The sequence below is a fragment of the Chiloscyllium punctatum genome, chromosome 48, assembly GCF_047496795.1.
Source record: "Chiloscyllium punctatum isolate Juve2018m chromosome 48, sChiPun1.3, whole genome shotgun sequence".
Taxonomy (NCBI): Eukaryota; Metazoa; Chordata; class Chondrichthyes; order Orectolobiformes; family Hemiscylliidae; genus Chiloscyllium; species Chiloscyllium punctatum.
The window spans coordinates 30168733-30188207 of record NC_092786.1 but is presented as its reverse complement, the minus strand read 5'-3'; the positions used below and the strand labels follow the sequence as shown (position 1 = coordinate 30188207).

General features: G+C 40.9%; 1 protein-coding gene across 2 annotated transcripts in view; it reads right to left on the bottom strand.

Annotated features, from left to right (window-relative positions):
• rasef2 (RAS and EF-hand domain containing 2) overlaps positions 1–19475 on the bottom strand; it is an 83024-nt gene that overhangs the window by 16004 nt on the left and 47545 nt on the right. The window contains exons 3-10 of one of the 2 annotated variants that reach the window (XM_072564919.1): positions 15717–15807; positions 12255–12350; positions 11385–11462; positions 8552–8667; positions 6651–6719; positions 4995–5076; positions 4003–4082; positions 1474–1630 (exon numbers count right to left, since the gene is read on the bottom strand). In XM_072564919.1, coding sequence (XP_072421020.1) covers positions 1474–1630; positions 4003–4082; positions 4995–5076; positions 6651–6719; positions 8552–8667; positions 11385–11462; positions 12255–12350; positions 15717–15807 — 769 coding nt within the window. Of the gene's footprint in view, positions 1–1473; positions 1682–4002; positions 4083–4994; positions 5077–6650; positions 6720–8551; positions 8668–11384; positions 11463–12254; positions 12351–15716; positions 15808–19475 lie in introns of both variants that reach the window. The other variant, XM_072564918.1, reaches the window with a different exon arrangement.

The following is a 19475-nucleotide window of genomic DNA, read 5'->3' as shown; positions in this document are numbered from 1 at the left end:
ATCCTTCGTTTGCAGAACCAATTTACATGGATAACATTACACTATTCAATGATTTAGAGTTGCTGGATTTGGCCTCCGATAATTTTATATAAATGTAGAATAGTAAATTCATACTCAATTACCTGGAAGCAGGCAAATGTCAGAATAACATTTAAATCAAATTGGTTGGTTAGGGAGGTGTTTGTGCTATATGTACCTTTGAAAAGAAAAAGGGACTGTATGCGCTGCCTGTATACAATGTTGAAACTCTGCCTGATAGTAACAATCAATTATTTGCTCTCATAGCCTACATGTTCCACTGTTTAGAAATAATCGAACCACGGAAATAATCAGTTCCCTGAAATCAACTAATCATTAGACCATTAGCATTAACATGGCAGTATTTTTTGACAAACTTAAATCTACAAATCAGATAGATTCCTAAGAAAAAAATGAATTTACAACACCTAGCAACTCTTCAGAGTTTTTCCTGAAGAAGTGCCAAGCTGTGGTATCTGTGTTTTGTGACTGGAGACATCAGATTTTTGCAACTGGTTGTTACAATGATAGAAATGTTTTGTATGAAATCACGAAACAAATGCTGAATTGTTCATTTCCTGGCGTGAGGCATCTCACTGTCCAGTTAGATATTACTTCCTCACCTTTCAGCAGAATTTATTTTTCATCTTGTAACCACTGAAAGTGAAAGATCTTAAGGGAGACAAAGCTGCTGTGACCTTGATGATTAATGGGGTGAAGAGTGTATTCCCGAGTTAAGGATTGAGATATAAAACAGGGGAAAGTGCTGAGAAAGGTCCAAAGGCAAGAGTACTAGGGCAAACCAGGTGCAGAAAAAGACTGAATTGAGAAAGAAAACAAAAAGCAGAAAAGAAAAAAATGTTTACATTTAAAATCTTCAATTACCTCAACTTCATGAAACGCTTTACAGGGAGATGTGAGATGACATTTCCAAGAAAATGGAATGACAGATTAACAACAATGAAACAGTCAATTAACTGATGACAATTCACAAATTGCTGACTGATTTGCACACTTGTTAAATTTAGCAGATCCTGGTGATAAAACCATAGCTCAAAATTTTCTACATTTATCAGCAATATACACCAGCAACATTCCACCAAGATGGTCATGTGAGCTGTGAAAATTAAAATCAAGACCCACAAACCTTTGGGCAGGACAGTCTAGCTTCCTTATGACAGAAAGCACAGTAAACATGACATACGGCAGTGGGAAAGTGCGAAGGAAAGTTTTTTTTAAAAACTCCCCATGGAATCCATTGTGGAAAGGAACAATTATGCAACATTGGAAATTTCTACAGTTCAGATTTTGAGGTTCAAACGATAATTGCAGAAACTCATTCTTGAAACTTTTGAAATCTACTGAATTAGCCATCTTCATGTGAGGAGAAAAATAAACACTCCAGAATGCCTGTAACTCAAAAGAAACACTTTTGAACAGAACAGGTCAGCTCACCTCAGTATCCGAGGCCACATACGAGTAACTGTAGTGCATCGTTTCATGAGAATCATCGCTGTATTCATCTGAGGAATAATCGACAATGTCCTGAGACGTGGAGACACCGCTGTCCAGGTATCGGTCTGCCCAGTTTGCTACTTCAGAAATTCTCTGTCTGGAGTCATCATTATTTAAGATCACAGATTCTTCATTGCCGTTCAAAACACTGCACGTAGAATTACATACAATATACAGTAGAGAAACAAACCTGGAGAATCAACCAGCCTGTGCTAACTTTGCTACTTTATCCCATTTAAATTTACATCAACATTTTATCATCTAAATCATTTTCTCTCATGTACTCTAGTTTCCAATCATTGGATCTCCAAAATCTTTCCAACTGATCAATCCACTAATTTAGAGACTTCTGAGGTCGGCTTAAAATCTTCTCTTTTCTAAAGGGGAAAGCCCCCTGTTGAATCTCTCTCAATGGCTAGAATTTCAGTTTTGGTACCATTTTTGTATTTTCTCTCTCACCTCTTCCTCCATCCCTTTTAGTTTTATTACAAACTCAAAACCTGTGCAAGATATCAGAGTTGAATACAGATTCACCACTTTTTAATTCTACCTTCCCAGAAACAAACCCAATACTGTGTTTGCAATTTTAATTGCATTTGCAGAGTGAAAATTAATATAGACCATATTGGTTTTACCAATTTTGATATTATATGCAGCAGGTTAGAAAAGAATCAGTTCTTGGGAATTGTGGTACATCAGAAAATGATCCTTTGAATCCTATGTCCAGGTCAGAGTTCAACTCAAGACAAATGGGTTGAGGCATTTTATCATTGGCTCAAATGTAAACAAGCTTGGGTATTTCCAAACTTATTGATTCAATTTGATGGGAGGGTACAGGAATGCAACAAATGAAAGCCTAATAGTGATGAGCAATCTCACACAAGCCCCAGTTTGTAGACCTCTCCTCTCTGGCCTGATGAAGGGCTTATGCTCAAAACGTTAACTCTCTCGCTCCTTGGATGCAGCCTGACTGGCTGCGCTTTTCCAGCACCGCACTTTTCAACTCACCTCTCTGGCCCTCTGCATTACAGCAGCTGAACTAGTCCATCCATACACCATAAACTCTCCACTAAACACATTCACACCATCTCATTTCTGCTACTGTATCAGCCCCATATACAAAATACACCATTTTGAGAATATGTATTATGCTCAGATGGGAGTTCTTTATCTTAACAGACCTTGACCTGGGGGTGAAAAGGGATGAGGCCCAGGTTTGTCAGTTTGTTCTGCACCTATGTCCTTTTTGGGGGTTGACCACCTCACAATGTTTGTTCAACATTATTTTATTTCCACTCCAACCCAGCCTGACTTTGTCCAGCTTTTCACCACAAAAGCTATTTGTAAATTTGTGTTGATCCCTTCCACTACTTTTTCCGTTGTTGGGATACCTTTTTGCATGATTTAACAAGAACCAGAACCTTCATTAAGTTGTTCACTGCTCATTTAACTTGACTACCGGAGAGAACAATTTTATCTTGCACTTCTGACTGGCTTTTCCTTCAGTTTGCCAGAACATCAAGTGCACGTTACAATAGGTCAACATGCAGTCACAGCCCAAAGACTCATGGGATACTATCCTTTAGGATGAGAAATTAAAACAACATCCTTACTCTTATGTTCAGTTATACAGGATACTTGTTAAGACCGTATCTTGAATACTGTATGCAAAGCTGATCTTCTTAAAAAGGATGGATGCAAATGCTTGGAGATGAATCAGAGAATCCCTACAACATGGAAGAATCCCACTGAGTCCACATTGACCCTCTAAACAGCAGCCCATTCAAACCTACTCCCTTACTCTCGGCCTGCAATTCTACATCCCTAGACACTATAGGCAATTTAGTATGACCAGTCCACCCTAACCTGCACATCTTTGAAGTAGGTTTACCAGATTGATATCTGAAATGAGTGTGTGTCCTATGAGGATAGTTCAGACATACTGGGCTTCTTTCCATTTGGGTTTAGAAGAGGGAGGGGTGATTTGATTCAAGTATAAAAGACCCTGAATAGTCTTGACAAGATGATCTTGGAAAAGATGTTTCGTCTTGTGGGCCAGTCCAGAACTAGGGGGCATTGTTTAAAATTAGGCTTTCCCCTTTTAGAATGGAGATCAAAATGGGAGGAATTTTCTTTCTGAAGATGGCAAAGGTGGTTCAGTGAACATTTTTTTAAAGGCAGAGGTAGTTAGGCAAGGGATTTAAAAATCAGGTACAATTAGCAATGTAGGATTTGGAATATAAAAAGATCAGCCATGATCTTACCGAATGTCAAAGCTAGACTGAACAACCAAAAAGGATGTCCTTCTGCTTGTAACTCATTTGTAAGGAGGATACATCCCCATGCCATTAACCCAACTATGTCTGAATGACATTGCCAGCACATTACCGCTCCAACATTTTATGGTTTCATATTTTCAACATTTCAGGGTATCCTTACCAAGATTAATAGTGACCATAGTTGCCATACCTGCTATAGCCAGTGTCAACTATTCCATTTTGTATTTCTGACTTCACTCCTCTCTCTGGAACAGATCCATTTAAAGAATACTGCAATTTAAAAAAAAGCCAACTCTTTAGAAATGATTTTGTCCTGAAATGCCAGTCAAATAGTAAGTGCAGATGGCAACATTTGGACAACAATTATCAGTCTTTCCTCTCTGCCTTTAGGGATCTTTGGTTTTACTCATGGGAGATGAGCATCAGTGGCCAGGCAGCACTTATTGCCCACTTTTGGTGCCCTTAAGATGTTGAACTGCCTTCTTGAACTGTTGCAGTCCATTTGCTATAGCTAGACTCAATGCCATTGGGAGGGAATTCCACAATTTTGACCCAGTGACACTGTAGGAACAGTGATAGGTTTCCAATTCAGATGGCGAGTGGTTTGGAAGGGAACTCTTAGTGGTGGTGTTCCTGTGTATCTGCTGAGTTTGAAAGGTGCCATTTAAGGAGCCTTGATACATTTCTACAGCGTATCCTGTAAATAGCACACGCTGCTGCTTCTGAGCATTGGTGGTGGAGGGAGTGAATGCAGTGCCAATCAAGTGGGTTGCTTTGTCCTGGATGGTGCCAAGCTTCACGAGTGTTGTTGGAGCTGCACTCATCCAGGCAAATAGGGAGCACTGATTCATACTCCTGACATGGGCCTTATCAATGGCTTTGGAGAGTTACTCACTGCAGTATTCCGAGCTGAGAGAGGAGATGCTAATTTGCTAACAAGTCACTGCATCTATACTACAAGGTGAAAAACAAATTAAATAATGTTCTGACAAAGATTTTATTTTGTATTCCTCCTTTGCATCTAAATCGTACACAATAACATATTTACCCTGCAACACCACTATTATAAAGCTTCCTAAAATTTTAATGGAACAAAATTCTGATTCTTGAGTGATTCAATCATTGGGTATTACTACCAAGAAACAGATCCTTTCATAGGAAATTTTCATTTAAAAAACCTACCTTAGTTTTATTTGAGTTGTGATTCCTCTCCAAAGCAACTCTTAACCCATTGTTACTATCATAAAGAGCTTTATTAGCCTCTCTAAAAAAATACAGAGAAGAGAAGGTTAACAACAGACCATTGAAAACTCAGTGATTTCCTTCATCTATTCAGAAAACAGACATGGACAACAATAACATGCATTTAAGATCAGAGTGCTGAATAAAGGACATTGATACAAAAAAAAGTTAACAGATTTTCTCTCCACAGACACTGCCTGACCAGAAGAAAGTGAGATCTGTAGATGCTGGAGATCAGAGTCAAGAAGTGTGGTGCTGGAACGCAGAGTCGGTCAGGCAGCATCAGAGGAGCAGGAGAGTCTACGTTTCAGGCATAAGCTACGTGTGCGGGGGGGGGGGGCGGGGGGGGGGGGGAAGAGGGGAGTGCTAGCTTATGCTCAAAACGTTGACTGCCCTGCTCCTCAGATGCTGCTTTTCCAGCGCACGTTTTGACTCAGTATTTCCAACACTTCCTATTTTGCTTATGTATTTTGACATCATTCCTGACTTGGTGAACATCCAAAAAGGTATTTTCACAGAAGAATTATCAAACATAACTAGACAGCAGCAATTGAGAAATACTGTGAAAACTGACATACAAAGTGGGTGATTCTAAAAGAATAGCTAGCTAAGGGAGGAAAAAAAAAGGTGACACAAAACAGGAAGAAGTAGGCCATTCAGCCCTTCCAGCCTGGTACACCATTCAACATGATCATGGCTGATCATCCACCTCCGTCCCCTGTTCCCCTTTTCCTCTCCATATCCCTTTGGTCCCAAGGCATCCAATTCCTCTTGAAAACATTAATTGTTCTGGCCTCAACTGCTTTCTGTAGCAAAGAATTCCAAATGTTCTCTGGTTGGAAAAAATTCTCATCTGAGTGATGAATGGCCTACCCAATTCTCAATCTGCCAGCCTTACTCCCCTGATCATTGGAAATATCCTTACTTTGTTTGCACTGTCTAGTCCTGCTAGAGCTTTTAGAATAGAAATTTGTCACATGTAATTTTACATTTAAAATACAGTGAAGTTCTACAAGTCACCCCACCACAGCAATCCAATATCATTGCATAGTCCAGTTCTACCATCCCAGGAATCAGTCGGGTAAACCCTCACTGTATTCTCTTCAGAGGGGTTTAAGGAGGGAAGTCAATACCACTGAATGCAGTGGAGGAGCACTGAAAACTTGGGGATGAGAGACATTTTGATGGAACATTCAAAATAACCCATGATTGTACTTTACTACTCTTCTTTCTGATCAGATTTTATTTTAGGAAGAAAAAAAACAAAAAAGTGGTAAATTACCCTGAGACCTTTCTAAAAAAGAAATATGGTATAAATTGTTCAACACGGTAGGGGCATTGACTCCTACGCACTGTCAGGCAACCACCTCCACATTGCATTGTTAAAACCTTCACGATGTCAATTGTACCAGCGCTTCGAGTGATGGATTAGCTGCGGTGTAGTCAGATTGTGTTGGAGGATGGCAAATAGGGCAAAGTACACAATAGCACAAACAAAAGCAGAACATTCCATTTTATTTTAAAAGAACATTTTACACACATATTTAGCTGTCTCCTTTAAAAAATTTAAAATCCTTCAAATAAAATATAACCTACTGAAGCATCTGTATCTGATTTGTGGAAATCTCATTCTCTTCTGTTAGTTTGTGGATAGTTTCCTTTGCCCTGTTGAGGAGATAGAATTGTTAAAACAAAGTTTTAAGTGGTGTCTTGCCACTGCAACATTGGAACTCAGCAACATTGTGTGAATAAGGCCAAAATATCCACCCCTCAGTCTTCGGTTATGCTGTTGCATGACACTGCAGGACACACACGCAACACACACCACCCTGGTGAAAATTTCGGAAGGCATCAGACTCCAAGGCCCTACGATTACTGTTCTTAACCCGTCACTAAATAAAATGATCAAGTTTAATTTCTGTCAGGAATCACATCCCTGCCGTTTTCAATGCATTTGAACAGCACTGAGCTGCTGACATGGTTCCTGCAAAACAAAAGAATTCGTTTTTCTGGCATGTCACTCAAACGACAACCATTTTCAAAAAATCACATTAAAAACGCAATTATTCAAAACAAGGATCGCCACCAGTTACAAAACCAGTTATAATGCTCTGATTTTGCATCACTTAAGGGAATCTTTTCAACACAAGTTAGGTAAACAACATGAAAATTTTGTTCACATAGCCTCAACGAAGGTTCAGTGCAGTACAATTCCTTGGATTATTAGCTGAAAAAAAAAGTAGCCAAAAGAAAAAACAGCATCAAGACTTGTAACCTATAGTCTTGCCAGAGATGTAGGTCTTAGCAAACATCTTAAATAGGTGAGGGATACAGGTGATAGTAAGTTTGAAATGGAAACACAGAGCTTCAGGCCGAAGCAGTTGCCAACAATATAGAGTGATGAAAACTGGGGGCTTGTTAGGAGACTCGAAACAAGACAAGACAACTTGGCCACAGCATCAGGGAGTGCAAGAAGTCAGTATTTCAGTGGAGAACAGAATTGGAGATGGTTAGTGGAGGTAAATATCAGGATAAGAATATCAATCTGATACAGACAGTTTGGTCAGAGGCCCAATACAGATCAACAGCTACAGCGTGACAAATAAACAGGAAAATTCAAGCATTTGAATAAATGCATAATTATGTAGGAGAATTAAGTGCTAACATATTTTTAAAAAAAGGAGAGCTGGCATGTTACAATCAGAGCAGATAATTCCATCAGCTACAATAACAGAAGGTCAAACAGGCAGATCATTATATCGGACAAAACGTTGAGTGTGGTGCGGGTCTTGTGCTGCCAAGAAAGCAATAATACTACGGTGCTGCCTTGTTGAAGGAAGGGCAGCTGGATTTTGGGCCATTAAGCAAGCTTTCCTCTTGGCACAGGGCTCCATGGGAGGATGGTCTATCAACTGAAAGCTGCTGGCAAATCAAAAGGCCACCATTTGCAGAAATTGGCAGTGCCATGGAGGACATGGCTGCTGGTCATACTGTGCCTCGAGAGCCCCAGGATGTCACAGCAATCAGAACAATGGTAGGTGTTGTCAGTCAAGTGCAGGGAATCATGGGTGCTGGGGGGGTGGGGGGGCAGGGAAATGGTCTTGTGGGGCAGGAAAACCATCAGGATTGAAAATAAAAGGACACGGTGATGTTAGTACCATCCCATTAATGTAAAAGTACTGCAGGTTAAGGGTTGACCACACTCACCCCACACAAGTGGCAGGCAGCCCACATGGGCTCTTCCTTTTGTGTTCTCCCCATTACATGTCCTACTTGGAGCAGAGATTTGCCAGACAGGAAGATTAGTGATCCGCTATGTTCGTTGATGGACCATCCAGGAGTCTTCAGTAAAGACAGGGTGTCGTACATAGGTGGGGAGGCAGGACACTATTAAGTATCTATTGCAGTATAATCCTCCCACACTTCATACAGGTTCAGAAGACTCCCTCCATTACAGTGTAAACCTCATTTGTTTAGTTGAAGGAATACTCATTTACCGTTCCTGATCAAGCAGACGATCAGCAAGCTCATTTTTACATTTGTCCAGTCCAGCTTCAAGGATGGAAATCTCGGTCTGACTCTGAAGCAGGGAACTTCTCAAATACTCATTCTCCTGCAAAAACAAACGTTACATAACACAAACCTCAAATACCAAACAACACGGCTGATAGTTACAGATTCCAAACCCAGACCAACCACTTGAGCACATACACTCTGAAATGTCAGCCTGAGTGATACTGATGTTTTTGAAGAGATCATCCAGGCAGAGAGAGCGAGAGGGAGAGACAGGCAGAGCGAGAGGGAGAGGGAGAGACATCATCCAAAAGGTGAAAGCAATATCACAGTTCATTTATCCCTCAGACATCATTAAACAGGTTAACTGATCATAGGCACATCACTATTTGTAGGAGCATGGCAACTTTGACTGTCACATTTCCTATATTAGAGTACTGACCACAGTTCTAAAGCACTCTGTTGCTGTAAAGTGTTTTGGGACACATGGAAGGCACTCCATAAAATGACGACAGTTTTTCATAGCGTAGAACTGTATCGGAAGATGTTTAAATGTGGGAGGATTTGAACTCAAAGCAGGAGTGTATATCACAGTGATATATAATGATTAAATCTGCATCAGCATTAATTTTAAACACAAATTCTAATACTCCACTGCTTTTAGAGGTCCAGATGTAGGATTTATCCAGCAATGGAATTATAGCATTTAATTAACCAGAATACTCACATTTCAAACAGGGTAATAATAATGTAGATAATAATAATGTCGAATGTAAGTTGATTCCATATATTGGGATCACTAAAGACTATAAACGTTTTATGGTGCAGATATATGCCATTTGGCAACTGTTGCTACTCTGGCTCAAAACTTTTTTTCCAGCTTAATCCCACTTTCCAGCATTTGGTCTGTGACCATGTAGCACTTCACAAACTGCTTTATTAGACTGAAAGGTGTCAGTGTTGATTCCCCTATACTGGAAAGGTTAATGAAATTCCATTCACAGACCCAAAGTTATGAAGATTTCTTGTAGACATTGGATAAACGAGAATGTAAACCAACATGCACAAAATGTTATTAGGGAGGAGGGGAGTTGTGTAACACAATAAATCTCTAATGGTAATTGAGCAATAACTACTGCAGCTGATTGGAGAGTCATAATTCAGAACAGGCCCTTCGGCCCATTAGGTTTGCAACAAACAAACAAAAAAGCCATCTCCTGTCTACAATAAACGCACCGTCCAGCACTCCACCCAAAGCCTGGAATGCTGTGACATTTCAGATGCTCATCCATGTACTTTTTTAAAAAAAAGGCTGAAAGACTTCCTGTCTCTAATCTCCCAGGCAACGCATTCCAGACCCCCAATACCGTCTGTGTATGTTTGGGGGTGGGGGGCTTCTCCTCAAATCCCCTCTAAACCACCTGCCATTCAACTTATGCCCCTTTGTTACTGACCTTTCGGGTATTTCCTATCCGCCCTGACTATACCCCCCAGTCTTACACACCTGAAGAGAACTCGTGTTGTAGTGGCAGAGTCCCTAACCCTGATCCTGGAGGCCTCGATGCAAGTCCCTCCTCCTCCTCCAGAAATGTGGAGTAACATCACTGAACAGGGAGATTCAACAATACCTACACCTCACATCACATCCTTCTTAACCTTCTCTAAAGAAAATAACTCAAGCCTTTCTTCATAGTTACTTTGCTCCATTCCATGCAACATCCCCTGTACTTGCTCCAGTACAGTCACATCCTTAATACCTATCCATACATCAGTGTGGATGTTAAAATATATTTATCCAAATAATCATTGTCTACAATCCAATTAAATTGGACATCTTTGTACAGCATTGCAAGAAACGGCCTTTGTTATAGCGCTTCAGGCATAGTGAGCATCATTGCACATGCAATTTAGGATAGATCACCATATCTCACTTGGGTAGCAGAGTTAACTAATTCCAAAAGATCTCAAAGAAAACGTTTGCTACTGTCCATTACATCTTTAGTTCCAAAAGCCTCTTAAATAAAGACCTCAATTGTTTTGTTTAAAACCATAGATAATGCAGTTTGGGCTTTGAGGAACATAAATCGCACTTTGAGCCTAGGATTCGGTTATTTATCTGCAATGCCTGTAAGACATTGATCTGGAGGCAAAGCTGACATTTAAATCTGACTCACACAGCACAGTATGAAGCTCATCGTGCTTGAGTTAGTCCTTTGAAAAAGCTATCCAATTAATTTCACTCTGACTGTCCCCTTAACCGTGCAGATCTTTCCTCGAGTCTAAATCCAACTCCCTTTTGAAAGTTCATGAATGAATCGACTTCCCTCAACCGGTCAGTTAGTGCATTCCTGATCATAACACTGAGCAAAAATCAATTCTTCCAATCTCTCCTCTGATAGAGTCACCAAACGTAACAAATTTGGAACAACAGCTCCATTCAGCGGGGATATGCCAAACTAATTTTGGATTGTCGGTTTATTTTGGCTCATTGCCAACTGCAAGCTCTGCGCATTTGTCAAATATTGGTTTTATTCTTTCAATAGCGTGAAACATTTCCTTTGGGGACCACAACAACAGGCTGATCTCAAAACACGCTTTCTTCCACTAGTTATTCAAGGTCCTTCAGAAGCAAGAAACATTAGAAATCCAAAAGGGTCACCAAGACAACAGAGCTTCAATGCTGGCACAGCAAGGAGTCTAATTTCCGTCTTCTCAGGAGAATAAGAAAAGCTCCATGTACGCAAGAGATCATGGTTTGGATTATATTAGCTTTAAAAATAAAGCCATAATGGTTGTAACACTTGCGCGCACACACACCCGGGTTAATTCATCCAACTGCTCTTTTAATGCAGAGACGTCCCCTTTGGAATTAGAATTCCACAGCTCTTCATTAAGCTGGAAAAAACAACAACAATCAACTTTAATACATAAGTGAGGCTGTTGAGCAGAAGTCTTAATATTTGCACAGAACATTAAAACGTAAATATTGATTTAAGATACTGTGTCAAGTATTTCTACTGTGTGCACTCTTCCATTGAGACATCCCAGTGGTCACAACAGATTAAAAACCAAATGGGCATCAAGCCCAGCATTCCTGTGCTGGGTCCTAGATGAAAAAAAGTTAATTAATCCAATTGCCCAGCCCTCTCTCCTCATTGCCCTGCGATTTTCTCCCCCCAAGTTTATCTGAAATTCCCTTTTTGACAGTCACTATATGCTCCCACCTTTTCAAGCCTTATATTCCACATCACAACAATTGCGTTAAAAAGAAATTAATTCTCGGCTCACTCTGGCTTTGCAGCAAATTGTTCCAAATCCACATTCTCTAGTTAACCCAGCCTCCCAGCAGTTGACTAGTTTCTTATTTATTTACCACTTCAGTAGTCTTCTTTTGTTATCTTTAAGATGCCCCTTTGAGGGGTACTAGCAGGGTAAAGTCAACTCTAAAATACCCTGACGCCCTTGTGTAGATTTTAAAATGAAAGTAATTGAGTAATTAGCAACTTTAAAATAGATCAGTTCAGTCTTATTCTGAATTATACAATTTTCAGTATTTTATAGAAATGTGAACAAATGTGAATTTTGTTTACCAGTTTTACATTGTTGCTTTGCAGTAAAGTAAACTATCCTTCCCCAGGAAGGAATCAGACTAATCTGTAACCTAACCGTATTCTCGAACATAAATACCTTTCTCATTCGGTCAATGATTGCCTGCAGATCCGTGACTTCACTTTCATGTCGCTTCTGCATTTCTGCCACTTTTGCCTCGAGTTTCGCCTGCTCCTGCAATGGATGAAACTTGAACACTGAGTTTTTGTTTGTCAGAGTGACCAAGCAATCTTTGTTATATAAAAAAACCTGTTTTCAGCACACTGCACTAGTCAGTCAATTCAAGAGAACAGCCTAAGCTACAAAAGCAATTCAACAGTGTCTGCAAAGTGACGCAGTGCAACCCTCAAAAGATCCATCTCTCCAGCTCTTCCTACCTCCTAAAAAAAGGAGCATTTTTGACAAGTATTTAAAACTGAATAATCTGCTTCTTTAAATCTAACTTTGCCCGTAAAGGGCAAATAATCAACTTCTCATTTCATGTAGTTACAAAATAACAGATGAAATCTGAACTCAGTTTCTCTGTGCAATGCTGCTCCTGAGTAATTCCAACATTTACCAGGTTCAATGTCAGATTTCCAGCATCGTGTCCCACTTTGATGAAACTCTGCTCTTCTTTCAGAAGATTTTACACTTTTTTTTGCTGCCCCCTATTTTTCCACTTGCTTAAAAACACTTCCTCTCTTGACAACTTCAGCCCTGATGCAAGGAGTTGACTTCTGACTCCCACTGAGGTTAGAATTGAGGGGAGCAGGACTGAAAACCCAAGTCTCTCCAGCTGCTATGGCAGCTCACTGGGTCAGTCCTATCATTTCTTTGTAGGATCAGGGATGTGCAGAGCTACCTGTTGCACCGCCGATAAGAATAATTGAAGATGATTAATGGATATACTGGAGTTTTCTTTTGCCTGAGGTTGCTGAAGACACTTTAGGAGTCAGCTGCCGAACTAAGTACACGAATAACTAGAGGTTACACTATAGAGTGTCTTCTCCCATTCACCCCCTAGATTATTTAAAATTAAGCCAGTGTGTGTGGGGAAGTAATGCTAATTTTTCTTCAAAGCTCATGGTCTGCAATGTAGGAATTACATTTATGCTGTAGCATGAGATTTGACAAGGATGGTTCATTTTTGAGACAGCACATTCAGCCCATCAATCTGAGCTAGTCACCATAGGCAGAAATATGACATTGGAACACCACACACAGACTCACACCCCAGCATAAAGTTTCTTGCTTTCTTCCATCTTCAATCTACGATTGCTAACAGACTTATTGGCAGATGTTGGCAGTACGTGCAATGCTTTCTCAAATTTTTCCAACATAATCACCACGAAATGTGCAGGGATTAAACACACCTCAAAGCCAAATGATTTAAAACATTATGGGGACTCTTAATTGAAGAATGCCTGAGAAAATATTTGGATTGACAGCTGGGAGGTGAGACTTGACCTGGCCTTCTATTTCCAATCGCTAGTGGACAGGATTAATCACTGAATGGTCTCCTGTATAAAGGGATTTAATGCAGGTAACATTAACACTCAGACTGGCCTTAGCCAGGGAGGATGATAGTACTTTAAAAATGTAAAAGTCAACTCTAGAACACTTTGATCCCTCTGATTGTGAAAGAGACGAGACAATCGTATGAGAGTCTGTCAGCTCAATCTATCCTCAGGAGGGGAGTCTGGTGGCGAAGTTTTTAAAGGAAGCAGTGTGGCTCCTTTTTAACAAGATTCTAATCATTCAACTCAGGCCACATTTTGCAGGCCAGCAGGTGAAGGGTGGGGGGGGGGGGGGGGGGGGGGGGGGGGGGGGGGCAGAAGAGGGGGGTGCTGGATTCAGGTTTCTGTCTGCCTTTATGGCACTACTTGTGAATGAGGAGAGCAGAGGCATTCCCTCCTGGCCCAACATTAATCCACTAACAAACATTGTGTCCCCCACGCAACACCTCATCCCTACTCTGCCCAATCGCCATAATCCTCAGACCCCAATATCTTCCCCGATATCCCTCAAAACTCAGCCCTGTGATCTCTCGCTCTCTCCCACGACCAGAAGTACCCTCAACCCACTAGAAATCTCCCTACCTGCTTCTTTGACACATCCTTCATAGGATCATAGAATCCCTAGAGTATGGTAGCCCACCTAACAGACCCACCCTATAACCCTGCATTTCCCATGGCCAGCCCATCTACCCTGCATTTTCCATGGCCAACCCATCTACCCTGCAACTCCCTGGACATTACGGACAATTTCCCATGGCCAATCCACCTAACCTGCACATCTTTGGACTACAGGAGGAAACCAGAGCACCCGGAGAAAACCCACGCAGACATGGGGAGATTGTGTGGAGTTTGCACAATTGCCAGAGGGTTGAATCGAACCTGAGTCCCTGGTGCTATGGGACAGCAGTGCTAACCACTGAGCTCCAGCCGAAGGGTTAACTGCCCAACAGCCCTTTATTCAGTCTGACACACCTGAACAGAAAGTCCAGCAAGGAGGTGCTAGCGTAGTAAGTGCAGAACCTTCAGAAAAATGTGTGCCTCCATGATTTCTGTTCAAAAGGCCACTTCCACAGCTGCACTCAAGACGTGCAGCCCTGTACATGAGGGTCTTTTGATTCAAGATCAATAGCATTGTACATCCAGAAAGCAACCCAAAGTATGCCCATTACATAGTCTGCATGCAGATATTGTGATTGCTTTTTAATAAGCAAGGTAACAAAAAAAGAGAGGTAAGATCAAAAAGAATATGTCAAAAAGAGAGGATCATCAGATCAGTCATGGTCTTGTTGAATGGCAGAATAGATTTGATGGGCCAAATGGTCTTTTTCTGCTCTTTGGGTAGGTCACATGGTTGTGAACAATCTCCGGTTCTTTGGCGAATCTCGTGTGGTCAGGCAGCCCAATGGTGCTCATTGTAAACAATTCACCAGAAGTGACCATCACTCGAGGTATCAGAGGCTGTTCATTGTGAAGTCTCCGATCATTGCAGACAGTCAAAAGGACAAATCATTCTAAATGGGCGGCATGGTGACTCCATGATTATCACTGCAGCCTCATAGCACCAGGGACCCAGGTTCGATTCCAGCCTTGGGCAACTGTCTGTGCTGAGTTTGCACATTTTTCCCCCCCGTGTCTGTGTGGGTTTCTTCCGGGTGCTCCAGTCTCCTCCCACAGTCCAAAGATGTGCAGGTCAGGTGGACTGGACATGCTAAATTGTCCATAGTGTTAGGTGTATTAGTCAGAGGCAGATAGGTCTGGGTGGGATGCTCAGAGTCAGTGTGGATTGTTTCCTCACTGTAGGTAATCTAATCTAAATCATGCCACACTATTTGGAGCAGGAGGAGAATTGCCCTGAAGGGTTAAACGATTTTTTAAAAAATTTGAATTCAGGAGACGTTTATACAACATTCCTGCACATTTTCCGCTTGGAGATTTTGAAGAATGCAGAGCAAAGGCATAATAATTATACCACACCCCGCTCCCCCCACCACAATTATACAATGGCATGGAATTCCCATCAATGCCTACATGCAGATCTCACCTCCCCTCGGATTTTCTGCTCAAGTTTCAATGCCTGCTGTTGCACGTCCTCTTCCATTTCAGCCAGTCGCGCGTCAGCCATTGCCTCCGTCCTGCCGGAGATGATCAGGCAGTTCTTTTAACAACACATTCACTGGCAGGTTAAAGTGAACCATTCTCTCAGAAAAGTTATAGGAAGGATACTATCAAGCTGGAGAGGTCTCAGAAGAGATTCACTGGGATGTTGCCGGGAATGGAGGGTTTGAGTTATAGGGAGAGGCTGTGCCTATTTCATTGGAGAGTAGGTGGTTGAGGGGTGATCGGATATAAATTTATAAAATCATGAGGGGTATAGATAAAAGGTGAATATGAAATGTTTGGAGGGATATGGACCCAGCGCAGGCATGTGGGACCAGTTTAGGTTGGGATTACGGTTGGCATGGACTGGTTGGACGGAAGGGTCTGTTTCCGTGCTATATGACTAAGTAGCATTTTGAAAGATGCCAACACAGCTTTATGGAGTTACATTGGGGTAACAATTAGGTCATGGATATGAAAGTTAACTCTTAGTTAGGGAAACTAACCAACTTATCATCCAGTGCATTCTCAAAGAGACTTTCATCATTCCATTGTTCCTTAACAGTTTATAAAACAAAGTGATTTATATTGATTGACCCTTTTGAGCTTCTTTAACATGAAATTCAATGAAAAGCTTGAATGTAGGTGACGACAGCCAAGGAAGGTCTCAGGGCTATTGCAACTGTCTTCCACACTAGAAGCGAAAGAATAAACGTATTTGAGAAGTTATCAAATATGTGCACCACACAGACAGTTGCGATGCATCAGATGCTGCTCTCAGATCCTTTGTGTTCTCGTGATGAGATATTCACAAACATTAAGTGTGCGATACCTCATAATTCTCAGTTCAGCTCTGCACCGTATTGCCAAAGCCAAGAGATTGCGCAGTTTTGGAAATGGGTCTTAAATACACTTCAAATTGGGAGCTTATCTTACCTTCCAATGTGTAGTCGTTCAATAGTGTGAAACAGGTCATAACAATGGTTACCTCCGCCCTCCCACCACCCCCAACACTCCTACCATAATCTTGTGCTACTACACGCACTCTCCCAATCTTTCAAAAAAGGCCAACTGATTAACATAGTGCTGAGATGTTGCCAAATCCAAAATCATTAAGCTGTTTAAGTCAGAGTATTAATTACATCAGAGTGGAATTTCACCCCTTCCTCCATTCAATTTATTTCCTCCTTGTTATAATAAAGAAAATTGCGAACTATGCAATACTCTGCCTGATTAGCAATGTCTCTATCGAAGCCAGGGAATCTGTTCCCTCACTGGTTTTCCCACACGTGATTCAGAGCAAACCGTAAATTTGTCACCTCATTGTAAAATTAGCAAGCTAACTTTGGCCTACTCCTCCTTCACCAAAACTACCAATTAAAACTAGTCACTATGACCCTAATTGGAGAACCTACAGCCCATCACCCATTTTCATGTCACATTGGTCTACACAAACATTTTACTTTTGGCATGGGTGGGCTGGAGCACCAAGGGTAGGGACCTTATGGCACCAAGACCTAGATTCATTTGTACTCACACGTGGTGTTCACCTGCTCCCCAGAGGCTAAGAAAATAATTCAAGCTCTAGATTTGCCAGGCCTTGTCATGTCTCACTCACAGGTCTGTTTGAAGACCGAACGGTACAAGTTCTGACCAAATAATATTCAACCTCCAATTTTCACTACAGAAACTTGATTTCCACATTCGAAGAAACCCATTGATCTGGTGATTAACTTTGGTAGGGGCCAGTGTAATGGGAAAGGTAGTGCTTTTAAAAAGCCTTCCTGTCAAAATGTATTTCTGGAACATTCCCAAACCTAAGTGATGTCAAATCTTTTAAAAAAAAAAGGAGGTAGCAAAACTTTGTTAACAGAAGAAAGCTGGTGCAAAAATAACCTTCACGAAAGATTTAAAGAGACTGCAAAGGGCGAGACAGAGCTGGATAAGGTAGTGGCAGATGGAATACAGAGGAAACTCAATTACCCGAAGATGATTTCAAAGGTCCCACAAAAACGTTTCAAAGAGATAAATGTATGTGATTTACCTGGACTGAAGAACATGTGAAAACACTGGCAAGAAGCAAAAGCAGCTCAAGCATCAGCAACTGGATATTTTTTAGATAACAGTTGTTACACAGCCTTTTGCAAAAGTAAGTGTCTTACAGTACTGTATTCCCCTCACTTTACTAGGTCATTCATAAAAAAAAATGGCCAAGAACTTAAATGCGTGCACAAGGCAATGCTTCTGTCTTTCTATAGTGAGATGGAATTCCCAGCAACTGACAAACACTCTTGCAATCGTAAAAGCTGTTCAGGACCTTGCTTAATGCTGTCTTCACCACTCCTTGCTAAATGCTAACTACTGCTGCATTTTTAAAAAATGTTCTCATGTTATCATTACTTTATTTTGTTCATGGTGTCCTCTTGCACTCAATACATTAAAATTATAGGTTTTAAACAAATCCTCCGGTACAGCACAGCATCAGATCAGCGTGGCTTCCCTTGTTTAAGGTAAAAATCAATTATCCAAATGAAATAGTGCCAGCCCATCTCATTTGGATAATTGAGGTTCCTCTACATAAAGAGAAAAGACAAATTATCCACATTGCTCAGAAGAATGGGGAGGTAAAATATCTTGGAAAGATTAGCCAATGCCAGTCTTCAGCAGGATTTTATAAGTCTTTGTACAAGAACCAAAGTCAAAGTCAATGTGTACAGGAAGTGATTGAGAAAGTAAATGGCATGTTGGCCTTTGTTGCAAAGAGGTCAGTACAAGGGTAAGGAAGTGCTCCGCTATTTTAGAGTTTTAATCAGCATGGCAGCAACACTATTTAGGGTTTGCCTCCTTAACCAAGAAAGCTATATTTGCCATAGCTGAGGTACAAAAGGTTCACTAGATTATTTTCATTCCATGAATCATTGTCCAGTGAAGGGGAAAACAGAGGAAAAGGCTTACCTTCTCCGGTGATTGGCAACAAAAAAGGGACGTTGTCTTATTAAGCTGCATAAAATTCAAAGAGGGCTTGACTGGGTGGAGCCAGAGAGGATACTTCCCTGGACTGGAAAGTTTAGAATTAGGGGCTATAGCCCCAAGATAAAGGATTGGCAATTGAGGACAACTGAAATGGGGTGTCTAAAACTCTAAGCAAATTAAGGGTTGGGGGAGGGAGACAGGACAGAGCAAGAGGTTGGAGAAGTCTGATAAAACAATTAAAATGAAGTTGATATCAAAAGTATAGCCAGCAGCTCAAGAGGCTGTATATAGACTACTGCTGCTCTTAATTGTTATGCTTTCTGAATTCCTTTGAACCCTAAAAGAATGGTTAATTACACAACTAAATTGTGAAGAGATGATTCATACATTGTCAGAAGAATAATCATTTCAAAAACAGGCTTCTGAAATGACATTTCATACTAAGCATATTGCTTACATTTTACATAAAATGTATTTCAACAAAACTGCACTTGTACAATTACAGTCTATTACTGAGAGGGTGCAGAATCCATTACATCTTTTCATCATTTTATGTTTTGTCAGTTGGATTTTTTGTTTGTAAGTTCCACATTGTGTATAAGCTATACAGGGTCTAGCTGCTTTCTCAGCTTCAAGGCTTTTCTTATGAAAGAATAATCACACTAAATTACTTTGACATGGCCAGTTATAGCACTTTTTCCCCACAAGTTCAGAATGTACTGTCTCAGAA